This window comes from Gigantopelta aegis, chromosome 10, assembly GCF_016097555.1.
Source record: "Gigantopelta aegis isolate Gae_Host chromosome 10, Gae_host_genome, whole genome shotgun sequence".
NCBI classification, from domain to species: Eukaryota; Metazoa; Mollusca; class Gastropoda; order Neomphalida; family Peltospiridae; genus Gigantopelta; species Gigantopelta aegis.
The window spans coordinates 5046101-5072158 of NC_054708.1; the positions used below are offsets into that span (position 1 = coordinate 5046101).

Here is a 26058-nt window from a genome sequence, read left to right on the forward strand (position 1 = left end):
TTAACTATTGCTGCATACAAACATACCTTGCAGGGATTGTATTAACTATTGCTGCATACAAACATACCTTGCAGGGATTGTATTAACTACTGCTGCATAAGAACATACCTTGCAGAGATTGTCTTAACTATTGGTGGCATAAGATCATACATCGCAGGGATTGTATTAACTATTGGTGGCATAAGAACATACAATGCAGAGATTGTATTAACTATTAGTGACATAAGAACATACAATGCAGAGATTGTATTAACTATTAGTGACATAAGAACATACCTTGCACGGATAGTATTACCTATTAGGTAACATAAAAACATACCTTCCAGGGATAGTACAGTATTAACTATTGGTGGCATAAGAACATACCTTGCAAGGATAGTATTAACTATTGGTGACATAAGAACATACCTTGCAGGGATAGTATTAACTATTGGTGGCATAAGATCATACATCGCAGGGATTGTATTAACTATTGGTGGCATAAGAACATACAATGCAGAGATTGTATTAACTATTAGTGACATAAGAACATACAATGCAGAGATTGTATTAACTATTAGTGACATAAGAACATACCTTCCAGGGATAGTACAGTATTAACTATTGGTGCCATAAGAACATACCTTGCAGGGATAGTATTAATTAATGGTGGCATAAGAACATACCTTGTAGGGATAGTATTAATTAATGGTGGCATAAGAACATACCTTGCAGGGATAGTATTAACTATTGGTGGCATAAGAACATACCTACCAGGGATAGTAACGTATTAACTATTGGCAGCATAAGAACATACCTTGCAGGGATAGTATTAACTATTGGTGGCATAAGAACATACCTTCCAGGGATAGTAACGTATTAACTATTGGCGGCATAAGAACATACCTTGCAAGGATAGTATTAACTATTGGCAGCATAAGAACATACCTTCCAGGGATAGTATTAACTATTGGTGGCATAAGAACATACCTTGCAGGGATAGTAACGTATTAACTATTGGCAGCATAAGAACATACCTTGCAGGGATAGTATTAACTATTGGCGGCATAAGAACATACCTTCCAGGGATAGTAACGTATTAACTATTGGTGACATAAGAATATACCTTGCAGGTATAGTATTAACTATTGGCGGCATAAGGACATACCTTTTAGGGATATTACTGTATTAACTATTGGAGGCATAAGAACATACCTTGCAAGGATTGTATTAACTAATGGTGGCATAAGAACATACCATGCAGGGATAATATTAACTATTGGTGGCATAAGAACATACAATGCAGAGATTGTATTAACTATTAGTGACATAAGAACATACAATGCAGAGATTGTATTAACTATTAGTGACATAAGAACATACCTTGCAGGGATAGTATTACCTATTAGGTAACATAAAAACATACCTTCCAGGGATAGTACAGTATTAACTATTGGTGGCATAAGAACATACCTTGCAAGGATAGTATTAACTATTGGTGACATAAGAACACACCTTGCAGGGATAGTATTAACTATTGGTGGCATAAGATCATACATCGCAGGGATTGTATTAACTATTGGTGGCATAAGAACATACAATGCAGAGATTGTATTAACTATTAGTGACATAAGAACATACAATGCAGAGATTGTATTAACTATTAGTGACATAAGAACATACCTTGCAGGGATAGTATTACCTATTAGTGACATAAGAACATACCTTCCAGGGATAGTACAGTATTAACTATTGGTGGCATAAGAACATACCTTGCAGGGATAGTATTAATTAATGGTGGCATAAGAACATACCTTGTAGGGATAGTATTAATTAATGGTGGCATAAGAACATACCTTGCAGGGATAGTATTAACTATTGGTGGCATAAGAACATACCTACCAGGGATAGTAACGTATTAACTATTGGCAGCATAAGAACATACCTTGCAGGGATAGTATTAACTATTGGTGGCATAAGAACATACCTTCCAGGGATAGTAATGTATTAACTATTGGCGGCATAAGAACATACCTTGCAAGGATAGTATTAACTATTGGCAGCATAAGAACATACCTTCCAGGGATAGTATTAACTATTGGTGGCATAAGAACATACCTTGCAGGGATAGTAACGTATTAACTATTGGCAGCATAAGAACATACCTTGCAGGGATAGTATTAACTATTGGCGGCATAAGAACATACCTTCCAGGGATAGTAACGTATTAACTATTGGTGACATAAGAACATACCTTGCAGGTATAGTATTAACTATTGGCGGCATAAGGACATACCTTTTAGGGATATTACTGTATTAACTATTGGAGGCATAAGAACATACCTTGCAAGGATTGTATTAACTAATGGTGGCATAAGAACATACCATGCAGGGATAATATTAACTAATGGCGGCATAAGAACATACCTTGCAGGGATCATGTTTGACTACTGGCTGCATACAGACGTGGCCACAGCCGTTGCTGCAACACTTCATGTTGCCAGTACAGTTGTTGTCAGTTTGACATCTACTAACACAAGTTCCCACTATTCCCGTCACATTAGGACAGCTCCCATTCTTTACCACTGTCAGTCAAATAATCAAATAATCAAAGTTTTTATTGAGATCATTAAAAGTAAATGGTGTTGCAATAATCACATTGACTTAAATACTGTAAATAATTTCTCATCGATTAACATCAAAAAGGTGTCATTAAAAAACAGAAATAACAAGAAAAGAAAAAGGAGAAACAAAAGATAAAATATTGATTTTTTAAGAATCCCAAATGTTCTGAATGCATTCTTTGTTATAAAGTAATAGTTTTAAATACACATATGGTTTAAAGCAAATGTAAAGTGAAGTATGTAGTTACTAAGTATATAGAAGATCCTATTTATATTTTTCTCTATTTGTCTGTAATATAGTATAAATAGAAAGAAATGTATGTACAGTATATATTGTACTGTAAGTGTGACGTCCACCTAGTAATTGATTGTGATACTAAAGAAAGAAATATAACACTTTTTAAAATATATTCGTCTTTTTAAACTTGAACTTAAATTTTTTTCTACATGTACATTTATGCAAACTAAAAATGTACTGACGTACATTTATGCAAACTAAAAATGTACTGAGTTGTAAATGCCATCTTCTCAAGTTGGGACTAATAATTATTTTAATATGGTTGAAAGTAATGTAAAACATTGCACCTCATAGTTCTCAACTGCTTTACATTTCAAATGTCACTATTCAAACGACACCATTTTAACAACAATAATAATGTTGTCCAAGACATTTGATTTTTAAAGTGCTAAAAAACTTGCTAGGAAACACTTTTTGTTTCATCATTATGAATGCACCCAACTGCTTGAAAAAACAAATATTATGATTGTGATTTTAAAATTTATACCATTTCCCAAAAATGGATTTGAAGTAATATCTGACATTTATTGTGTACAAAGCCACAATGATTTCAAGGCAAAAAGATTAATTAAAAAATCCATGCATATGTTTATTCCATCTGGATAGTTAACTAAAGATATCAGTAGAAAAATTAAGAATTTATAAACGTGCTGGACTGATGGATATGATGCAATTGTCATAAATAAACTAAGATGCAATTGTCATAAATAAACTAAGATGCAATTGTCATAAATAAACTAAGATGCAATTGTCATAAATAAACTAAGATGCAATTGTCATAAATAAACTAAGATGCTTCTAAATATTGGAATCTTCAGCTTCATTATTATTCCTTTCACTGTGATTTCTTACATTCAACAGCAGAACGATGTAGACATTCCAACATGGAGTTTATCGTAATATAATGCAAACAGTTTTAGTCCTAAATCCTCAATAATAGTTTTAGGTAGGATTTTATTACATTTTAGTCACAAAACGTTAATGTTTGTTTTAACGACACCACTAGAGCACATTGATTTATTAATAATCGGCTATTGGATGTCAGACATTTGCTAATTTTGACATATAGTCTTAGAGAAGAAACCCACTACATTTTTCCATTAGTAGCAAGGGATCTTTTATATGAACCATCCAACCACATACCACAACCTTTGATATACCAGTCGTGGTACACTGGCTGGAACAAGAAATAGCCCAATGGATTTTAGTAACAAGTGTCAAAATGTTTTGTCTTCCTTATCCAAATGATTAAGAGTAAACAGTCTTTGATTACTTTAAGACAAAGTAGGACAACTTTAATAAAAATATGTCCATAACTTATATCACCTGACTCATACTGACATCTGGATCCAGAATAAGGACCAAAGCAAAAACATTTTCCATCAGAGCACGATCCGCCATTTAGACAGTCAGAGTGCGAAGTGCATGGCGTAGCTGAAATAAACAATATTTTTTATTAAAAAATAATAATTCAGAAAAGTAATACCTATATTTCACCTATGGACTTTGTCAGTGTGATAAAAAAAAAAAAAATCATAATAAAAAAATAAAATAAAATAAATAAATAAATTAATTAGTAATACTAAATATGCAGATAACAGATAAAATTAATACTTAATTAATTAATAATTAAAGAACTAATTAATTAACACCAACTCACCAACACAGAGAGCCACTGGATGACAGGGAGGAACGACACACTGTACTTGCTGGTCTTGACATGATGTTCCAGATGGACAGGTGACATTCTGTGAAGCAAATATATCCAACTATAGCAAAATATCATTAACACACAAACAATTAGTTATGATTTATAACACGATTATTTAAGAAATACAGTACACAAATAAAATAATTCAGTATCTTAATAATGTTAACAGATGTTGTGTGTTTATGTGTGTGTGTGTGTTTATGTGTGTGTGTGTGCGTGTGCGTGTGCATGTGTGTGTGTGTGTTTATGTGTGTGTGTGTGTGTGTGCATGTGTGCATGTGTGTGCATGTGTGTGTGTGTGCATGCGCACGCATGTGTGTGTGTGTATAGTGTTGTGAAAGCTCTTAGAGCATATCATGGGACTTTTAGTAAGTTTAGAGGAATGCATGGGACTTTTAGTAAGTTTAGAGGAATGTATGGGACTTTTAGTAAGTTTAGAGCAATGCATGGGACTTTTAGTATGTTTAGAGGAATGTATGGGACTTTTAGTATGTTTAGAGGAATACATGGGACTTTTAGTATGTTTAGAGGAATGCATGGGACTTTTAGTATGTTTAGAGGAATGCATGGGACTTTTAGTAAGTTTAGAGGAATGCATGGGACTTTCAGTATGTTTAGAGGAATGCATGGGACTTTCAGTATGTTTAGAGGAATGCATGGGACTTTCAGTATGTTTAGATGAATGCATGGAACTTTCAGTATGTTTAGAGGAATGCATGCAACTTTTAGTATGTTTAGAGGAATGCATGGGACTTTCAGTATGTTTAGAGGAATGCATGGGACTTTTAGTATGTTTAGAGGAATGCATGGGACTTTCAGTATGTTTAGAGGAATGCATGGGACTTTTAGTATGTTTAGATGAATGCATGGGACTTTTACTATGTTTAGAGGAATGCATGCGACTTTCAGTATGTTTAGAGGATGCATGGGACTTTTAGTATGTTTAGAGGAATGCATGGGACTTTTACTATGTTTAGAGGAATGCATGGGACTTTTAGTATGTTTAGAGGAATGCATGGGACTTTTAGTATGTTTAGATGAATGCATGGGACTTTCAGTATGTTTAGAGGAATGCATGGGACTTTTAGTATGTTTAGATGAATGCATGCGACTTTTACTATGTTTAGAGGAATGCATGTGACTTTCAGTATGTTTAGAGGAATGCATAGGACTTTCAGTATGTTTAGATGAATGCATGGGACTTTTAATATGTTTAGAGGAATGCATGGAACTTTTAGTATGTTTAGAGGAATGCATGGGACTTTCAGTATGTTTAGAGGAATGCATGGGACTTTCAGTATGTTTAGAGGAATGCATGGGACTTTTAGTATGTTTAGAGTAATGCATGGGACTTTCAGTATGTTTAGAGGAATGCATGGGACTTTCAGTATGTTTAGAGCAATGCATGGGACTTTCAGTATGTTTAGAGGAATGCATGGGACTTTCAGTATGTTTAGAGCAATGCATGGGACTTTCAGTATGTTTAGAGGAATGCATGGGACTTTCAGTATGTTTAGAGGAATGCATGGGACTTTCAGTATGTTTAGATCAATGCATGGGACTCAGTATGTTTAGATCAATGCATGGGACTTTCAGTATGTTTAGATAAATGCATGCAACTTTCAGTATGTTTAGATCAATGCATGGGACGTTCAGTATGTTTAGATCAATGCATGCAACTTTCAGTATGTTTAGAGGAATGCATGGGACTTTTACTATGTTTAGAGTAATGTATGGGACTTTCAGTATGTTTAGAGGAATGCATGGGACTTTTAGTATGTTTAGAGTAATGCATGGGACTTTCAGTATGTTTAGATCAATGCATGGGACTTTCAGTATGTTTAGAGGAATGCATGGGACTTTCAGTATGTTTAGAGCAATGCTTGGGACTTTCAGTATGTTTAGAGGAATGCATGGGACTTTCAGTAAGTTTAGAGCAATGCATGGGACTTTCAGTATGTTTAGAGGAATGCATGGGACTTTCAGTATGTTTAGAGGAATGCATGGGACTTTCAGTATGTTTAGATCAATGCATGGGACTTTCAGTAAGTTTAGAGGAATGCATGCAACTTTCAGTATGTTTAGAGGAATGCATGGGACTTTTACTATGTTTAGAGTAATGTATGGGACTTTTACTATGTTATTAGGGGTGCTTAGAGGCTGGCATACATTTACTAAGTTCCATCTCTTTACTAGTTTCTTCCAACCTTTTTCCTATTTTTACTGGAATAAACATAAATTTTGTTAAAGATCATGAACATTTCTAACCCATAACCACCTAGTAGGGGCACTTGGTTTTTTTTTTTGTATGTATCCTCAAATTTGTTTGTGGCAGAAAGTCAGAGGAGTACAGGCTATCAAATTATATTTCTTTATTAAAGTTATTCCAACCTTTTTCCTATCTTTACTTGAAGATACCCTGTAAAACAGTTGCACAAGAACATACATGTACCTTGCAGGGATAGTATTAACTATCGTTGCATCATCTTCATAAATCAAGGCTAATATTCGTTCCTTGTATTCAGCCTTGATACATGTCGTCAAGAAATCGTGCCACAAAATGCTTAAATTTCATTGGATGCGATGAGATCTGATTGCAATGAATCGCAACGCTCCTTATAGATTCCCTTGTTATTGTAAACAAAGATGGCAGCGTCAGCGTCCGTGGAAACGTGTCGTGTTTGTCACGATATGTTAAAAAAAAGGTTTCGGCGGTTAATTTTTCATATTGCTTTCAAGATTGTCACATGTTACCGATGCTGTGATTGGTCAGCGATGTCATCGTGTAAGGGACATAATCGGTGTTACAAATTTTCTTCCAATAGAGGGCGCTAGTAGTGGATATCAGTAATCTTGACTACATGTATCAAGGCTGAATACGAAGAACGAATATTAGCCTTGATTTATGAAGATGTCGTTGCATAAGAACATACATGTACCTTGCAAGGATTGTATTAACTAATGGCTGCACAAGAACATACCTTGCAGGGATCATGTTTGACTACTGGATGCATACAGACGTGGCCACAGCCATTGCTGCAACACTTCATGTCGCCAGTACAGTTGCTGTCAGTCTGACATCTCTGTTGACAGTCTCCCACCATCCCTTGCATGTTGGGACAGGTTCCATTCTTGACCACTGTCATTTAAGAGTAAAATGTGTTATATAGAAGATAAAAAGAAGAAGTTTTGTTTTCTTTAACGGCACCACTAGAGCACATTGATTTATTAATCATCGGCTATTGGATGTCAAACATATAGTCATTTTGACAGTCACAGAGATGAAACCTGCTACATTTTTTCCATTAGTAGCAAGGGATCTGTTATATGCACCATCCCCCAGACAGGATAGCACATACCACGGCACAAATATTATAGGAACATAATGCTAAATTGTTATTCATATTACAAAAATTATAATAATCCATCAAATTTAACATATGAAAACATTTCACATAAATGTTATAATTTTTGTATATACATAATAATTATATAGGCCTAATTTAAAAAAAAAAATTCAAAATTCAAATTTTTTATAGCTGAGATTTTTAACAACTTAGTTTTTGGGGTTTTTTTGTTTGTTTTTTGACTCAGTCAAAATTAGGTGGTGCTTAAATAATTTCTATGTGTATATCTACCTATATCTGCTGAAGAATAATGCACTCCACCAACAGTCAGACCAGATGCTTTCATTTTGGACACAGTCTGCATAACCTTCATTTTTGTTTCAGTAGAAAGCTCTGAGTCAAACTGGGCTTCAAACCAGACAAGAACTGACCCTTGTCTGAAATATAACCAAGTTCATAATCAGCATGTACAACAAGTGTGCGTTGTATAAACATCATACACATTTAAATTAACAATAAACCATTCACAAACAAACTGAGGTGCAAATTAAGTGTGCTGAAGTTAGAAGAGGACAAAAAAACCCACTTAAATAAAGCAAGATGCTCACAGTTTGTTCACATCTATCATTGTTACACAGTCATCTATTATGCACTGACATGCACCTATAGTAAGTAGTTTTAAACATAAAATTGAATAGGATTGCAATATTTACTTTTGACTGGTTGACAAAAGACCACACGGCAAGTTTAAACATAACTAACATTATATATTAACTAAAAAATTTAAAATCTCCTTCAGTGAAAGTCATTATATTGTTTCCCTCAAAAGTTTTTCAAAGAAGTAAATATTTTGACAAACATGTGAGTAAAATATTTACCATATGTTACGTTCCTGGTGTAAGTATATATGTATTTTATTATACCACTTACCTAATTTCAATATTTGCTACAGTGGTAAAATCATCTAATGCAGAGAATTTGTGATTCAACTGAAAAATAATACAACAGAAAACTTTGATATCTTGTTTGTCAGTCAGTCTGTTTATAGAGACAAAGAGTGCATATGAGAGAGAGAGAGAGAGAGAGAGAGAGAGAGAGAGAGAGAGAGAGAGAGAGAGAGAGAGAGAGAGAGAGAGAGAGAGAGAGAGAGAGAGAGAGAGACAGAGAGAGAGAGAGAGACAGAGAGAGAGAGAGAGAGAGAGAGAGAGAGAGAGAGAGAGAGAGAGAGAGAGAGAGAGAGAGAGAGACAGAGAGAGAGAGAGAGAGAGAGAGAGACAGAGACACATAGAGAGAGAGAGAGAGAGAGAGAGAGAGAGAGAGAGAGACAGAGACACAGAGAGAGAGAGAGAGAGAGAGAGAGACACAGAGAGAGAGAGAGAGAGAGAGAGAGAGAGAGAGAGAGAGAGAGAGAGAGACAGAGACAGAGAGAGAGAGAGAGAGAGAGAGAGAGAATACACAAGATTTTAGAGCAGAGCAGTTGTCTCCCATGAGAGAGAGAGAGAGAGAGAGAGAGAGAGCAGAATGTGACACTGGTCATATTATTTCCTTGTTTTCAAGTTATGAGATGTTCTCAACATACATTTCTGTTTACATTACTGAGATATGTTGATGAGTGAAATAAAAAGCTAAATTCACACATACAAATAGACTGGGGAAACATACCCCATGTATTGAAACTGTGTCTCAAAAAGGTTAACGTTTATTTTGTTTAATGACACCACTAGAGCACATTGATTTATTAATCATCGGCTGTTGGATGTCAAAGATTTTGTAATTTTGACGTATAGTCTTAGATAGGAAAACCACTACATATCTCCATTCATAGCAAGGGATTTTACTGTATACACCATCCCACAGATAGAAGAGAACATACCACAGCCTTTGATATACCAGTTGTGGTGCACTGGTTGGACCAAATATTAGCCCAATGGGCCCAGCGATGGAGATCAATCACAGACCGACCACGCATCAAGTGAGCACTTTACCACTAGGCTGCATCCGGTCCATGTGTCTCAAAAATGCACTGAATAATGTATGCATATGATAATGTTCTTTATTTGTAGTGGAAGCGAGGTACAGTGTAATAACCTGGTCATCATTTATGTTTCTGAAGAAAACTGGTTATGTATCATGCATGCTAATTTATGGACATTGGAATAGCTTGCATTAGTGTTTATTGGTGCCCTTTTTTAACTTTAACCCTGGGTGTAGAAAACTTCTCCGACTCTGCCCCTGTCAGTGTACAATAGTAAGACTGGACTTACTGCGGCTGTAAGGTTCTTGACGAGACTCGTGTGGAGGTATGATGAACTGATGCTGTAGTCAATCTTCCACTGCATGTTCAGCCTCACAACCAGACCAGTGATTACCGCAGTCGCATGAGCCTCTGAAATACCAAACACCAGGCCATCATGTCAAGCAAAAACATCAATGACATGCATGAGGCTACGACTCCATTAGTTAAAGTTTGTTTTGTTTAATCACACTGCTAGATTTATTAATCATCAGCTACTGGTTGTCAAACCTTGGGTAATTTTTACATATATCTTAGAGAGGAAAGCTGCTACAGTTTTCCATTAGTAGCAAGGAATCTTTTATATGTACCATCCCACAGACAGGATAGCATATGCCACAGCATTTGATATACCAATCGTGGTGCACTGGCTGGAATGAAAAATAGCCCAATGGGTCCACCGACGGGGATCGGTCCCAGACCAAACTGCACATCAAGCGAGCACTTTACCATTGAGCTACTTCCTGGCCCAAGGCTACGATTGCGCTACATTGCACAAACATTGCACAGACATTGCACAGACATTGCACAAACATTGCACAAACACAATTTAACTGACTTAATTTCATCTTAAACAATAAATGATCGGAAGCTTTAAAGTGACAAACCCTAGTTTTTAAACATTATGACTAATTTTTCACTAATAGATCCATTTTTGATATTTTTTTTACAACACTTGGATCTAAGACAAGTGCTCCACCACTAAGCTACATTTCACCACTCAAGCCTGGGACTTAACAAACTGATGTTTGTTATCACACAGGGGTCTGAGACAAGTGCTCCACCACTAAGCTACAGGTACATCTCACCACTCATGCCTAGGACTTAACAAACTGATGTTTGTTATCTCACAGGGGTCTGAGACAAGTGTTCCACCACTAAGCTACAGGTACATCTCACCACTCAAGACTAGGAATTAACAAACTGATATAGTTTGTCACACATGGATCTGAGACAAGTCTTCCACCACTAAGCTACATCTCACCACTCAAGTCTGATATTTTTTACAACAGGATCTGAGACAAGTGCTCCAACACTAAGCTACATCTTACTACCATAGCCTGGTACTTAACAAACTGATATAGTTTACAACATTTGGGTTTGAGACGAGTGATCCACCACTAAGCTACATCTCACCACTCAAGCCTGGTACTTAACAAACTGATATAGTTTACAACATTTGGGTTTGAGACGAGTGATCCACCACTAAGCTACATCTCATCACTCAAGTCTGGGACTTAACAAACTGATATAGTTTACAACAGGATCTGAGACAAGTCCTCCACCACTAAGCTACATCTCACCACTCAAGCCTGGGACCTAACAAACTGATATAGTTTACAACAGGATCTGAGACAAGTCCTCCACCACTAAGCTACATCTCACCACTCAAGCCTGGGACCTAACAAACTGATATAGTTTACAACAGGATCTGAGACAAGTCCTCCACCACTAAGCTACATCTCACCACTCAAGCCTGGGACCTAACAATCTGATATAGTTTACAACAGGATCTGAGACAAGTCCTCCACCACTAAGCTACATCTCACCACTCAAGCCTGGGACCTAACAATCTGATATAGTTTACAACAGGATCTGAGACAAGTCCTCCACCACTAAGCTACATCTCACCACTCAAGCAAGTCTGGGACCTAACAATCTGATATAGTTTACAACAGGATCTGAGACAAGTCCTCCACCACTAAGCTACATCTCACCACTCAAGCCTGGGACCTAACAAACTGATATAGTTTACAACAGGATCTGAGACAAGTCCTCCACCACTAAGCTACATCTCACCACTCAAGCCTGGGACTTAACAAACTGATATAGTTTACAACAGGATCTGAGACAAGTCCTCCACCACTAAGCTACATCTCACCACTCAAGCCTGGGACTTAACAAACTGATATAGTTTACAACAGGATTTGAGACAGTGATCCACCACTAAGCTACATCTCACTACTCAAGCCTGGGACTTAACAAACTGATATAGTTTACAACAGGATCTGAGACAAGTCCTCCACCACTAAGCTACATCTCACCACTCAAGCCTGGGACCTAACAAACTGATATAGTTTACAACAGGATCTGAGACAAGTCCTCCACCACTAAGCTACATCTCACCACTCAAGCCTGGGACCTAACAATCTGATATAGTTTACAACAGGATCTGAGACAAGTCCTCCACCACTAAGCTACATCTCACCACTCAAGCCTGGGACCTAACAATCTGATATAGTTTACAACAGGATCTGAGACAAGTCCTCCACCACTAAGCTACATCTCACCACTCAAGCCTGGGACCTAACAATCTGATATAGTTTACAACAGGATCTGAGACAAGTCCTCCACCACTAAGCTACATCTCACCACTCAAGCCTGGGACCTAACAATCTGATATAGTTTACAACAGGATCTGAGACAAGTCCTCCACCACTAAGCTACATCTCACCACTCAAGCCTGGGACTTAACAATCTGATATAGTTTACAACAGGATCTGAGACAAGTCCTCCACCACTAAGCTACATCTCACCACTCAAGCCTGGGACTTAACAAACTGATATAGTTTACAACAGGATCTGAGACAAGTCCTCCACCACTAAGCTACATCTCACCACTCAAGCCTGGGACTTAACAAACTGATATAGTTTACAACAGGATCTGAGACAAGTCCTCCACCACTAAGCTACATCTCACCACTCAAGCCTGGGACCTAACAATCTGATATAGTTTACAACAGGATCTGAGACAAGTCCTCCACCACTAAGCTACATCTCACCACTCAAGCCTGGGACCTAACAATCTGATATAGTTTACAACAGGATCTGAGACAAGTCCTCCACCACTAAGCTACATCTCACCACTCAAGCCTGGGACCTAACAATCTGATATAGTTTACAACAGGATCTGAGACAAGTCCTCCACCACTAAGCTACATCTCACCACTCAAGCCTGGGACCTAACAATCTGATATAGTTTACAACAGGATCTGAGACAAGTCCTCCACCACTAAGCTACATCTCACCACTCAAGCCTGGGACCTAACAAACTGATATAGTTTGTCACACATGGATCTGAGACAAGTGTTCCACCACTAAGCTACATCTCACCACTCAAGCCTGGGACTTAACAAACTGATATAGTTTACAACAGGATCTGAGACAAGTGCTCCACCACTAAGCTACATCTCACTACTCAAGCCTGGGACTTAACAAACTGATATAGTTTACAACAGGATCTGAGACAAGTGATCCACCACTAAGCTACATCTCATCACTCAAGTCTGGGACTTAACAAACTGATATAGTTTACAACAGGATCTGAGACAAGTCCTCCACCACTAAGCTACATCTCACCACTCAAGCCTGGGACCTAACAAACTGATATAGTTTACAACAGGATCTGAGACAAGTCCTCCACCACTAAGCTACATCTCACCACTCAAGCCTGGGACCTAACAAACTGATATAGTTTACAACAGGATCTGAGACAAGTCCTCCACCACTAAGCTACATCTCACCACTCAAGCCTGGGACCTAACAATCTGATATAGTTTACAACAGGATCTGAGACAAGTCCTCCACCACTAAGCTACATCTCACCACTCAAGCCTGGGACTTAACAAACTGATATAGTTTACAACAGGATCTGAGACAAGTCCTCCACCACTAAGCTACATCTCACCACTCAAGCCTGGGACTTAACAAACTGATATAGTTTACAACAGGATCTGAGACAAGTCCTCCACCACTAAGCTACATCTCACCACTCAAGCCTGGGACCTAACAAACTGATATAGTTTACAACAGGATCTGAGACAAGTCCTCCACCACTAAGCTACATCTCACCACTCAAGCCTGGGACATAACAATCTGATATAGTTTACAACAGGATCTGAGACAAGTCCTCCACCACTAAGCTACATCTCACCACTCAAGCCGGGGACCTAACAATCTGATATAGTTTACAACAGGATCTGAGACAAGTCCTCCACCACTAAGCTACATCTCACCACTCAAGCCTGGTACTTAACAAACTGATATTTTTTACAACAGGATCTGAGACAAGTGCTCCAACACTAAGCTACATCTTACTACCATAGCCTGGTACTTAACAAACTGATATAGTTTACAACATTTGGGTTTGAGACGAGTGATCCACCACTAAGCTACATCTCATCACTCAAGTCTGGGACTTAACAAACTGATATAGTTTACAACAGGATCTGAGACAAGTCCTCCACCACTAAGCTACATCTCACCACTCAAGCCTGGGACCTAACAAACTGATATAGTTTACAACAGGATCTGAGACAAGTCCTCCACCACTAAGCTACATCTCACCACTCAAGCCTGGGACCTAACAATCTGATATAGTTTACAACAGGATCTGAGACAAGTCCTCCACCACTAAGCTACATCTCACCACTCAAGCCGGGGACCTAACAATCTGATATAGTTTACAACAGGATCTGAGACAAGTCCTCCACCACTAAGCTACATCTCACCACTCAAGCCGGGGACCTAACAATCTGATATAGTTTACAACAGGATCTGAGACAAGTCCTCCACCACTAAGCTACATCTCACCACTCAAGCCTGGTACTTAACAAACTGATATTTTTTACAACAGGATCTGAGACAAGTCCTCCAACACTAAGCTACATCTTACTACCATAGCCTGGTACTTAACAAACTGATATAGTTTACAACATTTGGGTTTGAGACGAGTGATCCACCACTAAGCTACATCTCATCACTCAAGTCTGGGACTTAACAAACTGATATAGTTTACAACAGGATCTGAGACAAGTCCTCCACCACTAAGCTACATCTCACCACTCAAGCCTGGGACCTAACAAACTGATATAGTTTACAACAGGATCTGAGACAAGTCCTCCACCACTAAGCTACATCTCACCACTCAAGCCTGGGACCTAACAATCTGATATAGTTTACAACAGGATCTGAGACAAGTCCTCCACCACTAAGCTACATCTCACCACTCAAGCCTGGGACCTAACAATCTGATATAGTTTACAACAGGATCTGAGACAAGTCCTCCACCACTAAGCTACATCTCACCACTCAAGCCTGGGACCTAACAATCTGATATAGTTTACAACAGGATCTGAGACAAGTCCTCCACCACTAAGCTACATCTCACCACTCAAGCCTGGGACCTAACAATCTGATATAGTTTACAACAGGATCTGAGACAAGTCCTCCACCACTAAGCTACATCTCACCACTCAAGCCTGGGACCTAACAATCTGATATAGTTTACAACAGGATCTGAGACAAGTCCTCCACCACTAAGCTACATCTCACCACTCAAGCCTGGGACCTAACAATCTGATATAGTTTACAACAGGATCTGAGACAAGTCCTCCACCACTAAGCTACATCTCACCACTCAAGCCGGGGACCTAACAATCTGATATAGTTTACAACAGGATCTGAGACAAGTCCTCCACCACTAAGCTACATCTCACCACTCAAGCCTGGTACTTAACAAACTGATATTTTTACAACAGGATCTGAGACAAGTGCTCCAACACTAAGCTACATCTTACTACCATAGCCTGGTACTTAACAAACTGATATAGTTTACAACATTTGGGTTTGAGACGAGTGATCCACCACTAAGCTACATCTCATCACTCAAGTCTGGGACTTAACAAACTGATATAGTTTACAACAGGATCTGAGACAAGTCCTCCACCACTAAGCTACATCTCACCACTCAAGCCTGGGACCTAACAAACTGATATAGTTTACAACAGGATCTGAGACAAGTCCTCCACCACTAAGCTACATCTCACCACTCAAGCCTGGGACCTAACAATCTGATATAGTTTACAACAGGATCTGAGACAAGTCCTCCACCACTAAGCTACATCTCACCACTCAAGCCTGGGACCTAACAATCTGATATAGTTTACAACAGGATCTGAGACAAGTCCTCCACCACTAAGCTACATCTCACCACTCAAGCCGGGGACCTAACAATCTGATATAGTTTACAACAGGATCTGAGACAAGTCCTCCACCACTAAGCTACATCTCACCACTCAAGCCAGGGACCTAACAATCTGATATAGTTTACAACAGGATCTGAGACAAGTCCTCCACCACTAAGCTACATCTCACCACTCAAGCCTGGGACCTAACAATCTGATATAGTTTACAACAGGATCTGAGACAAGTCCTCCACCACTAAGCTACATCTCACCACTCAAGCCTGGGACCTAACAAACTGATATAGTTTACAACAGGATCTGAGACAAGTCCTCCACCACTAAGCTACATCTCACCACTCAAGCCTGGGACTTAACAAACTGATATAGTTTACAGCAGGATCTGAGACAAGTGCTCCAACACTAAGCTACATCTTACTACCATAGCCTGGTACTTAACAAACTGATATAGTTTACAACATTTGGGTTTGAGACGAGTGATCCACCACTAAGCTACATCTCACCACTCAAGCCTGGTACTTAACAAACTGATATAGTTTACAACATTTGGGTTTGAGACGAGTGATCCACCACTAAGCTACATCTCATCACTCAAGTCTGGGACTTAACAAACTGATATAGTTTACAACAGGATCTGAGACAAGTCCTCCACCACTAAGCTACATCTCACCACTCAAGCCTGGGACCTAACAAACTGATATAGTTTACAACAGGATCTGAGACAAGTCCTCCACCACTAAGCTACATCTCACCACTCAAGCCTGGGACCTAACAATCTGATATAGTTTACAACAGGATCTGAGACAAGTCCTCCACCACTAAGCTACATCTCAACACTCAAGCCGGGGACCTAACAATCTGATATAGTTTACAACAGGATCTGAGACAAGTCCTCCACCACTAAGCTACATCTCACCACTCAAGCCGGGGACCTAACAATCTGATATAGTTTACAACAGGATCTGAGACAAGTCCTCCACCACTAAGCTACATCTCACCACTCAAGCCAGCGACCTAACAATCTGATATAGTTTACAACAGGATCTGAGACAAGTCCTCCACCACTAAGCTACATCTCACCACTCAAGCCTGGGACCTAACAATCTGATATAGTTTACAACAGGAGTCTGAGAAAAGTCCTCCACCACTAAGCTACATCTCCCACTCAAGCTGGGAACCAAAACTGATATAGTTTACAACAGGATCTGAGACAAGTCTCCACCACTAAGCTAAGCTACAAGTGCTCTAAGCACATCTTACTACACTCAAGCTGGGATCCACCTAATCACCACTCAAGCCTGGGACTTATATGATATAGTTTACAACCACCAGGATCTGAGACAACAAACTGATATAGTTTACAACAGGATCTGAGACAAGTCCTCCACTAAGCTACATCTCACCACTCCAAGCCTATAGAACAACAGGATTAACAAGTCCTCCAAACTATCACCACTCAAGCCTGGGACCTATATAGTTTACAACAGGATCTGAGACAAGTCCTCCACCACTAAGGACATCTCAACACTCAAGCCGGGGACCTAACAAACTCTGATATAGTTTACAACAGGATCTGAGACAAGTCCTCCACCATTAAGCTACATTTCACCAAATTACACAACAATCTTATAGTTTGGATCAAGATCTTTCTTCAAATATACATGGCCAGCGACCTAACAATCTTGTCTCAAGTCCTCCACCACTCCAAGTGTGGTACAACAATATATAGTTTACAGTTCTGTTAAAGTCCCAGGCTACATTGAGTGGTAAGATTAAAGAATGCTGACATGTCTCAGGTGTACTTACTCTGAGGCTTCATGAACACATGGCCACATTTCCATTAGAACAGCATGTTATGTTTGTCCAAGTCACAAATGGATATCATTGTGGTACATTCCTCCCAGCAAGATAGCTACATGTCAGGTGTACGAACTCCACATTAGAACAGCATTTCTTGTCACACATCCGGCTTTTGTGTTTTCTGTCAAAGTCAGAATAAATCCACTTCAATGTACTAATATACACATTTAAGTACATGTCAGTATACATGTTCTAGCCAATATCATCAAGGTATTGTCAGGATATCAAGGACAGTTTACATGGTATATATATATATATACATGTTCTAGCCAATATTATCAAGGTATTGTCAGGATATCAAGGACAGTTTACATGGTATATATATATATATATACATGTTCTAGCCAATATCATCAAGGTATTGTCAGGATATCAAGGACAGTTTACATGGTATATATATATATATACATGTTCTAGCCAATATCATCAAGGTATTGTCAGGATATCAAGGACAGTTTACATGGTATATATATATATATACATGTTCTAGCCAATATTATCAAGGTATTGTCAGGATATCAAGGACAGTTTACATGGTATATATATATATATATATATATATATATATATATATATATATATATATATATATATATTTCTTGCCCACTGGACTGAATTAGCCAGCTTTTGCATGGTGCTAGACAAATCTGTCTAGCACCCTGGTGCTGGGTGATTTCTATATATGTGTGATGTCATATAACTCATGTTTTACAATGATTGACATCATAACTCTTGGTTTTCAAAATTCTGTTTGCCATTTCACGTTGTATCATAGTTTAAAAAATATTTAAACAAATTAATATTTTCAACTTTATATTTATTGTTAAGTTGTTATATTTTTATATTGTTGCATAAGGTGGACTATATTATAAAATTAATGTTTTGTTACTGTAATTAAAAGGGCAAGAACAAGAATCAATCACCGTTGTCAGGTATAGATAAGGCAATTCCAACCATCAGGACAAAATGTTTTGTCCCTCGGGTTGGAATTACCGTATCTATACCTCACAACAGTGATTGATTCTATTAGTACAAATGTACATGTCCAAGTGTCCAAGAGGTACAAGCAAATGTAAATGTAAATCAAACAATTAGTATCTTGGTAGGTTGGGCAAAGAAAGCTTCATTGTATTTTAAAACAATAAGAAGAAGAAGAAGAAGACAAAATAATAATCCACTTTACATGTATATTAGTAAGAACTATTTTGTTCTCATATAGAATCGATCTATTGTAAGAAAAGAAAACAAAGATTAATTTACTTTTCTAAAAGTATACTTTTGTTTTGTATAATCCACATTTGTATATATTTTAAAAACCAAAACACTTTAAGAGAAGACCTAATTGGCCTCAAATCCTACCATCTGGGCAACCGGTTGGCTCAGTCGTGCTTTCCTGGTAACCATCGCGTATATCACCATTGGTCTCAGCACAGAAACAAGTCTTCTGCGAAATGTTGTCGATGTCCACCTGACACTGAATGGGAGCGAATGCCCCGTTAGCCGTGCACTTTCGGACAGGCAGTTTGATGATGGGTATGTGCCGCAAAGCAGCCTTCAAGTCGAAGTTCATTCTGAGCAAGTTTACAATCCTGTCAGATGTGTAGGATGTGTTGAGAATTTTCAAGGCAAAGTCGTACAGCTGTTTTTGTCTGTCACATGGGGTAGTTGGGTCTGTGGAATAAACAAACGTTGTGAGACTACCACTAAAGAAATACATGTCCCCTACTGGGCCTACTGAGACTATAGTTCAAGACAGTCATGTTTAGATAGGTGCAAGTGTCGACTGTCGCCGGATCCTTCATCCAGGACAGGGAATTTATCTCCCCTTAGCATATATGGTATCAATATGGTAATATCTTAAACAGCTTCCAATAATTTAGGTATGGGCTATTGCCTCTGCTAGTCCAAAATACTGGACTCGAGTACTCGAGGGGCAAACTCGACCCGGACCCGTGTACCCGACACTTACACTAGATAAAAATTAGACTAATGAATAAAGAAAAATAACATTATGGATTTTAATTCCAGTGCTGAACATGGATGCTAAATCATGCCATTATATTGCATTCCGCACATTCGACTTGTGTTTTCCCTTCATGTCTCGTAGCCTTGTAACATAACCATGCAGTGGCAAGCAAATGGCAAAGTGATGTAAAAAATACAATTAAATGAGAGTGCTCTTCCTTGCATGGGTACTCAAGTCCTGTGAATGGACTCTAGTCTTGCTAGACTCGGCCCGTGCCTGAGTACTCATAGAGGCTCTAGTATGGGGAGCAATTAATCACTCCCCTTATTTATTTTTCATGACAAGGTCTGATGTACTACTAAGGCTGTTACTAAGTGTATAAGATTAGCTAATAAATACATACCACCTTCTATGTATGTCCTCTCATGACAAAACAAGCCTGTGAACCCTAGTGGACACTGACAAAACTGACCACTAAGTATGTCTCCTACACAGGTGGCGTTCGGCTTGTACAGGGAGCAGATATCCCTGCCCATGGCAGCCTTTTTGAGCTCCTTGCAAAACGACACTAAAAATAAGCAAACTCTGATTAATTTATAATTGTATTAAAGAAGAAAGTTTTTTCTCTAAACAAGCCTTTTTTAAAAGTGTACTTAAGCATTTCTTGTCATTCTATTAGTCAGTTTTCTCCAGCTCCTTCTAAAACAACACTGAAAGTTAACAAACTGATTTACTATTACTGCATGTAGTCGTATGTCCAAGTAGAAAGTTTATTTTTTATAGGTAAGTCTGCATGGAGCAAATTTCACAAAATATTGTAAGTTTACGTCTGCAACTAGAAGTATACCGGGCATACATGTATGTTTACATGTGTTTGGCATCTATTTCACATAAAAAGTTACATCATTATAGAAGATAGAGCATTTTAAGGACAAAAGAAAATGAAATATGTGTACTTCAAACTATATTTGTTGTCCTATAATAGTACTAAGAATTGTGGTTTAGACATAGATAAATTTACATTTATGTGCCAAATTAGGCTATTGATGTTTTGTGAAACTGGGCTAAGTTTTATATCAGGATCTCTGTTGTTGGTTGTTTTTTGTTGTCCCATCTGGAATATTCTCTTTATTGCAAATAATTAAAAAAATAAAACAACAATTCAATGATGTATAATTTCTTCTTTTTTCCTGGGCTCACTGCTGAACATACAGTCAAACCTGTCCTAGCTCCTACCTGTAATAAGCGGTCACCTGTCTCAAGCGGCCAGCGGCCACCTAATTCGGATCCCAAATCGCTAAAATTAAGCGGCCACATTAAATGTTTACTATTATATAAAAGAGATATATTAACAACAGCGATAAAGTGCAGCAAATAACCGATATTCACACCTTCAGGAATACTAGTACCCATTCAGTCCCGACATCTCTACTGTGTATCAATTAAGAAAGTATGACTCTGTGATGCATCTAATTGCCTCTGGGCAGGCTACGCTTGACATTTGTAGATTCACTTACTATGACAATACACTGCATGAAGTAGGAATTAAATAATTAAATATAAAAAGAAAAGAAACTTGTTGAGAATGGTTAATTTAATACATTCCATTTGCATTTTTTCTGAAAGAGACGACATGTCAGAAGTTGATTTATAGTCAACTGTGAAGCACACATCCGTTGATTAGCAGTACAGACGGTAAAGCAAGAAACAACAAATGTTTCAAAGACTATATATGTGGCAACCTGTAATCAGCAGTCACCTGTCTTAAGCAGCCACTTTTATCTACTCCCTTGTGTGACTGCTTGAGACAGGTTTGACTGTATATGTACACCATTTTGTTTATACAAATTACTGCATGCAGTTTTCAAACATTTGCTCCTGAAGGTTGTGTTATACATTTTACAATTGAGAAACAAGAAAGATAAGTCTGCAATTTAATCAATGTAAATTTAACTTAATACATTGTATATTCAAGAAATGAAATGTTTATTTGACCAAAATTAGCAAATTTTAAAGGTGCACAGTGGTTAAGCCACAGGACATATAGGTGGGTTAGTGGATAGTTGTTGGTGGTTAGTGAGAGAAAGTCTTTGTAGTGGCCGTACACTTGATACATTCATTAAGCTCACTGTTGAGTTTTAGGTAGGAATATATTACATTTCAGTAACAAAAAGTTAAACTTTGTTTTGTTTAACACCTCCAGAGCACACTGATTTATTAATCATCGGCTATTGGATGTCAGACATTTAAAGTTGGGTAATTCTGACATATTATAACTATTATAGTCTTAGAGAGAAAACGCGCTACATATTATAACTATTATAGTCTTAGAGAGAAAACGCGCTACATATTATAACTATTATAGTCTTAGAGAGAAAACGCGCTACATATTATAACTATTATAGTCTTAGAGAGAAAACGCGCTACATATTATAACTATTATAGTCTTAGAGAGAAAACGCGCTACATATTATAACTATTATAGTCTTAGAGAGAAAACACGCTACATATTATAACTATTATAGTCTTAGAGAGAAAACACGCTACATATTATAACTATTATAGTCTTAGAGAGAAAACACGCTACATATTATAACTATTATAGTCTTAGAGAGAAAACACGCTACATATTATAACTATTATAGTCTTAGAGAGAAAACGCGCTACATATTATAACTATTATAGTCTTAGAGAGAAAACGCGCTACATATTATAACTATTATAGTCTTAGAGAGAAAACGCGCTACATATTATAACTATTATAGTCTTAGAGAGAAAACGCGCTACATATTATAACTATTATAGTCTTAGAGAGAAAACACGCTACATATTATAACTATTATAGTCTTAGAGAGAAAACGCGCTACATATTATTCCATTAGTAGCAAAGCAATCTTTTATTAGGCACCATCCCACAGACAGAAGAGGACATACCATGGCTTTTGATATATACCAGTCGTCGTGCACTAGTTAGTACGAGAAATAACCCAATGGCCATTCCAGGAGAGAAATTAACATACAATTTGCATGTACATGTATATGGTCTAGTTACACCCCCAAAAAACTGCAAAAATAAACAACAACAAAAAACTTGCATAGGCTATTCTGTCAAATCATCAGCACATAGACAGGATAGCATATACCACAACGTTTTATATATCAGACAAGTATAGTGAATAGCTTGAAGTTTAAACAACAAAATGAGTATTATAAATGCATGAGAGCATTTCATTTGACCTTGAATAGTAGGCCCATAAGACCAATTATTGTAGTTAGAGAGGTGTGCATGGGGGTATACATGTATACATGTTAGTGATGTGCAGTCATTATATTTGGCTTTGGTTCAGTTTCCAGTTTAGGTTTTGACAAACGTGTAGTTTCGGTTTCTGTTTCGGTTTTTATTGACATTTTAATCAAATTTGGTTTGGCAATAAGAAAACTTTGCTTTGAAGCTCAAAAAGAACAGTTTATAGGACATTCATGTTCTATGCATGCTTGTGAGTCTATTAAAAAACCCTTAAACTAGTCAGTCGGGATAGTAAATGTAAAAATACATTAGCCTGCAGATATTATCACTAGCCCAAGATTCTTTCCCTCAAATCAAGGTTTTTTCTTGGAAATTTATGAAATTAGTCGGTTGGAAATACCTTGGCCGAAGTATGGGTACAAATCAAGGGTTCAAACAAATAATAAACATGAACTTCTGCAGAAGACACACACGCATAAGAAAACATGATGTGAATGTGGTGCGGTAAAACAGACATTAATTAGGTTCACAAATAAATGGGTTTTACGAACTCTGCCTCATTTTCACCAAGTTAAAATGATGACAAGTCTGCATTGCTCACGACACTGTGATGTTCAAAAGGTGTAAAAAAAATTGCAGATCAACATCTCAAAATGCTAAAATATGAGTCGTTCATGAGGTTAGTGCAAGAAATGAATTTTGGTATTGATTCGCTTAGGAATGTTTTTGGTATTGATTCGCTTAGGAATGTTTTTGGTATTGATTCGCTTAGGAATGTTTTTGGTATTGATTCGCTTAGGAATGTTTTTGGTATTGATTCACTTAGGAATGTTTTTGCCCATTTTGGATGAGCAAGGCTAAAAAAGGTAAATTTATTTTTTCTTCTACAACCGAAACCGAACTGATTCCAAGGTTAACTGCACATTAGTCATACATGTATGCTCCTCCACCAAATTTTATATAGTAGGCCAAAAATAGATTTTGGGGTCCTCAAGTATGTGTGTGGGGATGAGGTGGGGTGGGTGGGGCACAGGACACTGGGTTCTCAGAGTACTAACAGGCTTGAAGATATTAATGTAACCTCATGTTTTTAACTCAACAGAGCCCTCTAAATTACAACCGATGTGGTCGCATATGCAACAATTATTTTCATTTGGTGACTAAAACATTTCATATTATCTATATAAAAATACAAGTAGGTGCCATTTGGCTCCTAGGTGGAAAAGTTAATGTAGAGGCCTGCAACATCTCATAAGAAGTTATTGACATTAAAAAACCAATATCGGACACAAACATTTGAATGTGATACTTACTCTGACAGCGGTCTCCATAGACTGCTTGCGGACAGAAACAATAGATGTTTCCATTTGAAGACAAACAGGACCCACCATTCAAACATGGCGACGATGAACACACATCTGAAATAAAACAAGAAATCAGCACAATTGAATGTCTCAACCTACCATTGTGATGAACATCCACAAGTGCATAAAACAAGTTTCACTGATCTGTAGGACATATAGTTTGTGAGAAACGAATCGACATGTGAAATTTTAAACATGCAGACCCTAATTTCAGCACATGAACATTAAGTTTAGTTAATCTACAAACCTGCAACACACATTTGTATAAGGTTATGACATAGAGAATCTAAAGTCTGTGATGTTTAAAAAGGGAAACACTGTCTAAAAATACCTCGAGCTTGTCTCATTAACCATGACTTCTTAGATGAATGTGCAATTTTAGAAACTACATATAGGCATGGCATTTTAACATTAAACTTTAAACATTAATGTAAAAGTATTTGCCACTACTATCACTGCTATTACCGCCATCAGAAAAGTAATATCTGTGTCTCACCTTTTTACATCCTAAAGGCGAGACACAAAAGCTAGTTTCTGTAATACTACACAGCTGGTTTACATCCCAAAGGCGAGACACAAATGTTAGTTTCTGTAATACTACACAGCTGGTTTACATCCCAAAGGTGAGACACAAATGTTAGTTTCTGTAATACTACACAGCTGGTTTACATCCCAAAGGCGAGACACAAATGTTAGTTTCTGTAATACTACACAGCTGGTTTACATCCTAAAGGCGAGACACAAATGCTAGTTTCTGTAATACTACACAGCTGGTTTACATCCCAAAGGCGAGACACAAATGTTAGTTTCTGTAATACTACACAGCTGGTTTACATCCCAAAGGCGAGACACAAATGCTAGTTTCTGTAATACTACACAGCTGGTTTACATCCCAAAGGCGAGACACAAATGCTAGTTTCTGTAATACTACACAGCTGGTTTACATCCCAAAGGCGAGACACAAATGTTAGTTTCTGTAATACTACACAGCTGGTTTACATCCCAAAGGCGAGACACAAATGTTAGTTTCTGTAATACTACACAGCTGGTTTACATCCCAAAGGCGAGACACAAATGTTAGTTTCTGTAATACTACACAGCTGGTTTACATCCCAAAGGCGAGACACAAATGTTAGTTTCTGTAATACTACACAGCTGGTTTACATCCCAAAGGCGAGACACAAATGTTAGTTTCTGTAATACTACACAGCTGGTTTACATCCCAAAGGCGAGACACAAATGTTAGTTTCTGTAATACTACACAGCTGGTTTACATCCCAAAGGCGAGACACAAATGTTAGTTTCTGTAATACTACACAGCTGGTTTACATCCCAAAGGCGAGACACAAATGTTAGTTTCTGTAATACTACACAGCTGGTTTACA

The 26058-nt window shown here is 37.7% G+C and overlaps 2 protein-coding genes across 2 annotated transcripts in view; both read right to left on the bottom strand.

Annotated features, from left to right (window-relative positions):
* The window catches only part of LOC121382891 (neurogenic locus notch homolog protein 2-like), a 62535-nt gene extending 52169 nt beyond the window's left edge, over window positions 1-10366 (bottom strand). Inside the window, exons 1-7 of the mRNA XM_041512572.1 lie at window positions 10224-10366; window positions 8890-8948; window positions 8251-8396; window positions 7594-7751; window positions 4562-4649; window positions 4228-4335; window positions 2407-2564 (exon numbers count right to left, since the gene is read on the bottom strand). Of these exons, the coding sequence (XP_041368506.1) occupies window positions 2407-2564; window positions 4228-4335; window positions 4562-4649; window positions 7594-7751; window positions 8251-8396; window positions 8890-8948; window positions 10224-10298 (792 nt within the window). The 5' untranslated portion in view covers window positions 10299-10366. The remainder of the gene's footprint in view (window positions 1-2406; window positions 2565-4227; window positions 4336-4561; window positions 4650-7593; window positions 7752-8250; window positions 8397-8889; window positions 8949-10223) is intronic.
* Window positions 10367-18155: 7789 nt separating this feature from the next.
* The window catches only part of LOC121382892 (protein eyes shut homolog), a 33076-nt gene continuing 25173 nt past the window's right edge, over window positions 18156-26058 (bottom strand). The window contains exons 3-6 of the mRNA XM_041512573.1: window positions 24623-24727; window positions 20466-20630; window positions 19456-19767; window positions 18156-18217 (exon numbers count right to left, since the gene is read on the bottom strand). Of these exons, the coding sequence (XP_041368507.1) occupies window positions 18156-18217; window positions 19456-19767; window positions 20466-20630; window positions 24623-24727 (644 nt within the window). The remainder of the gene's footprint in view (window positions 18218-19455; window positions 19768-20465; window positions 20631-24622; window positions 24728-26058) is intronic.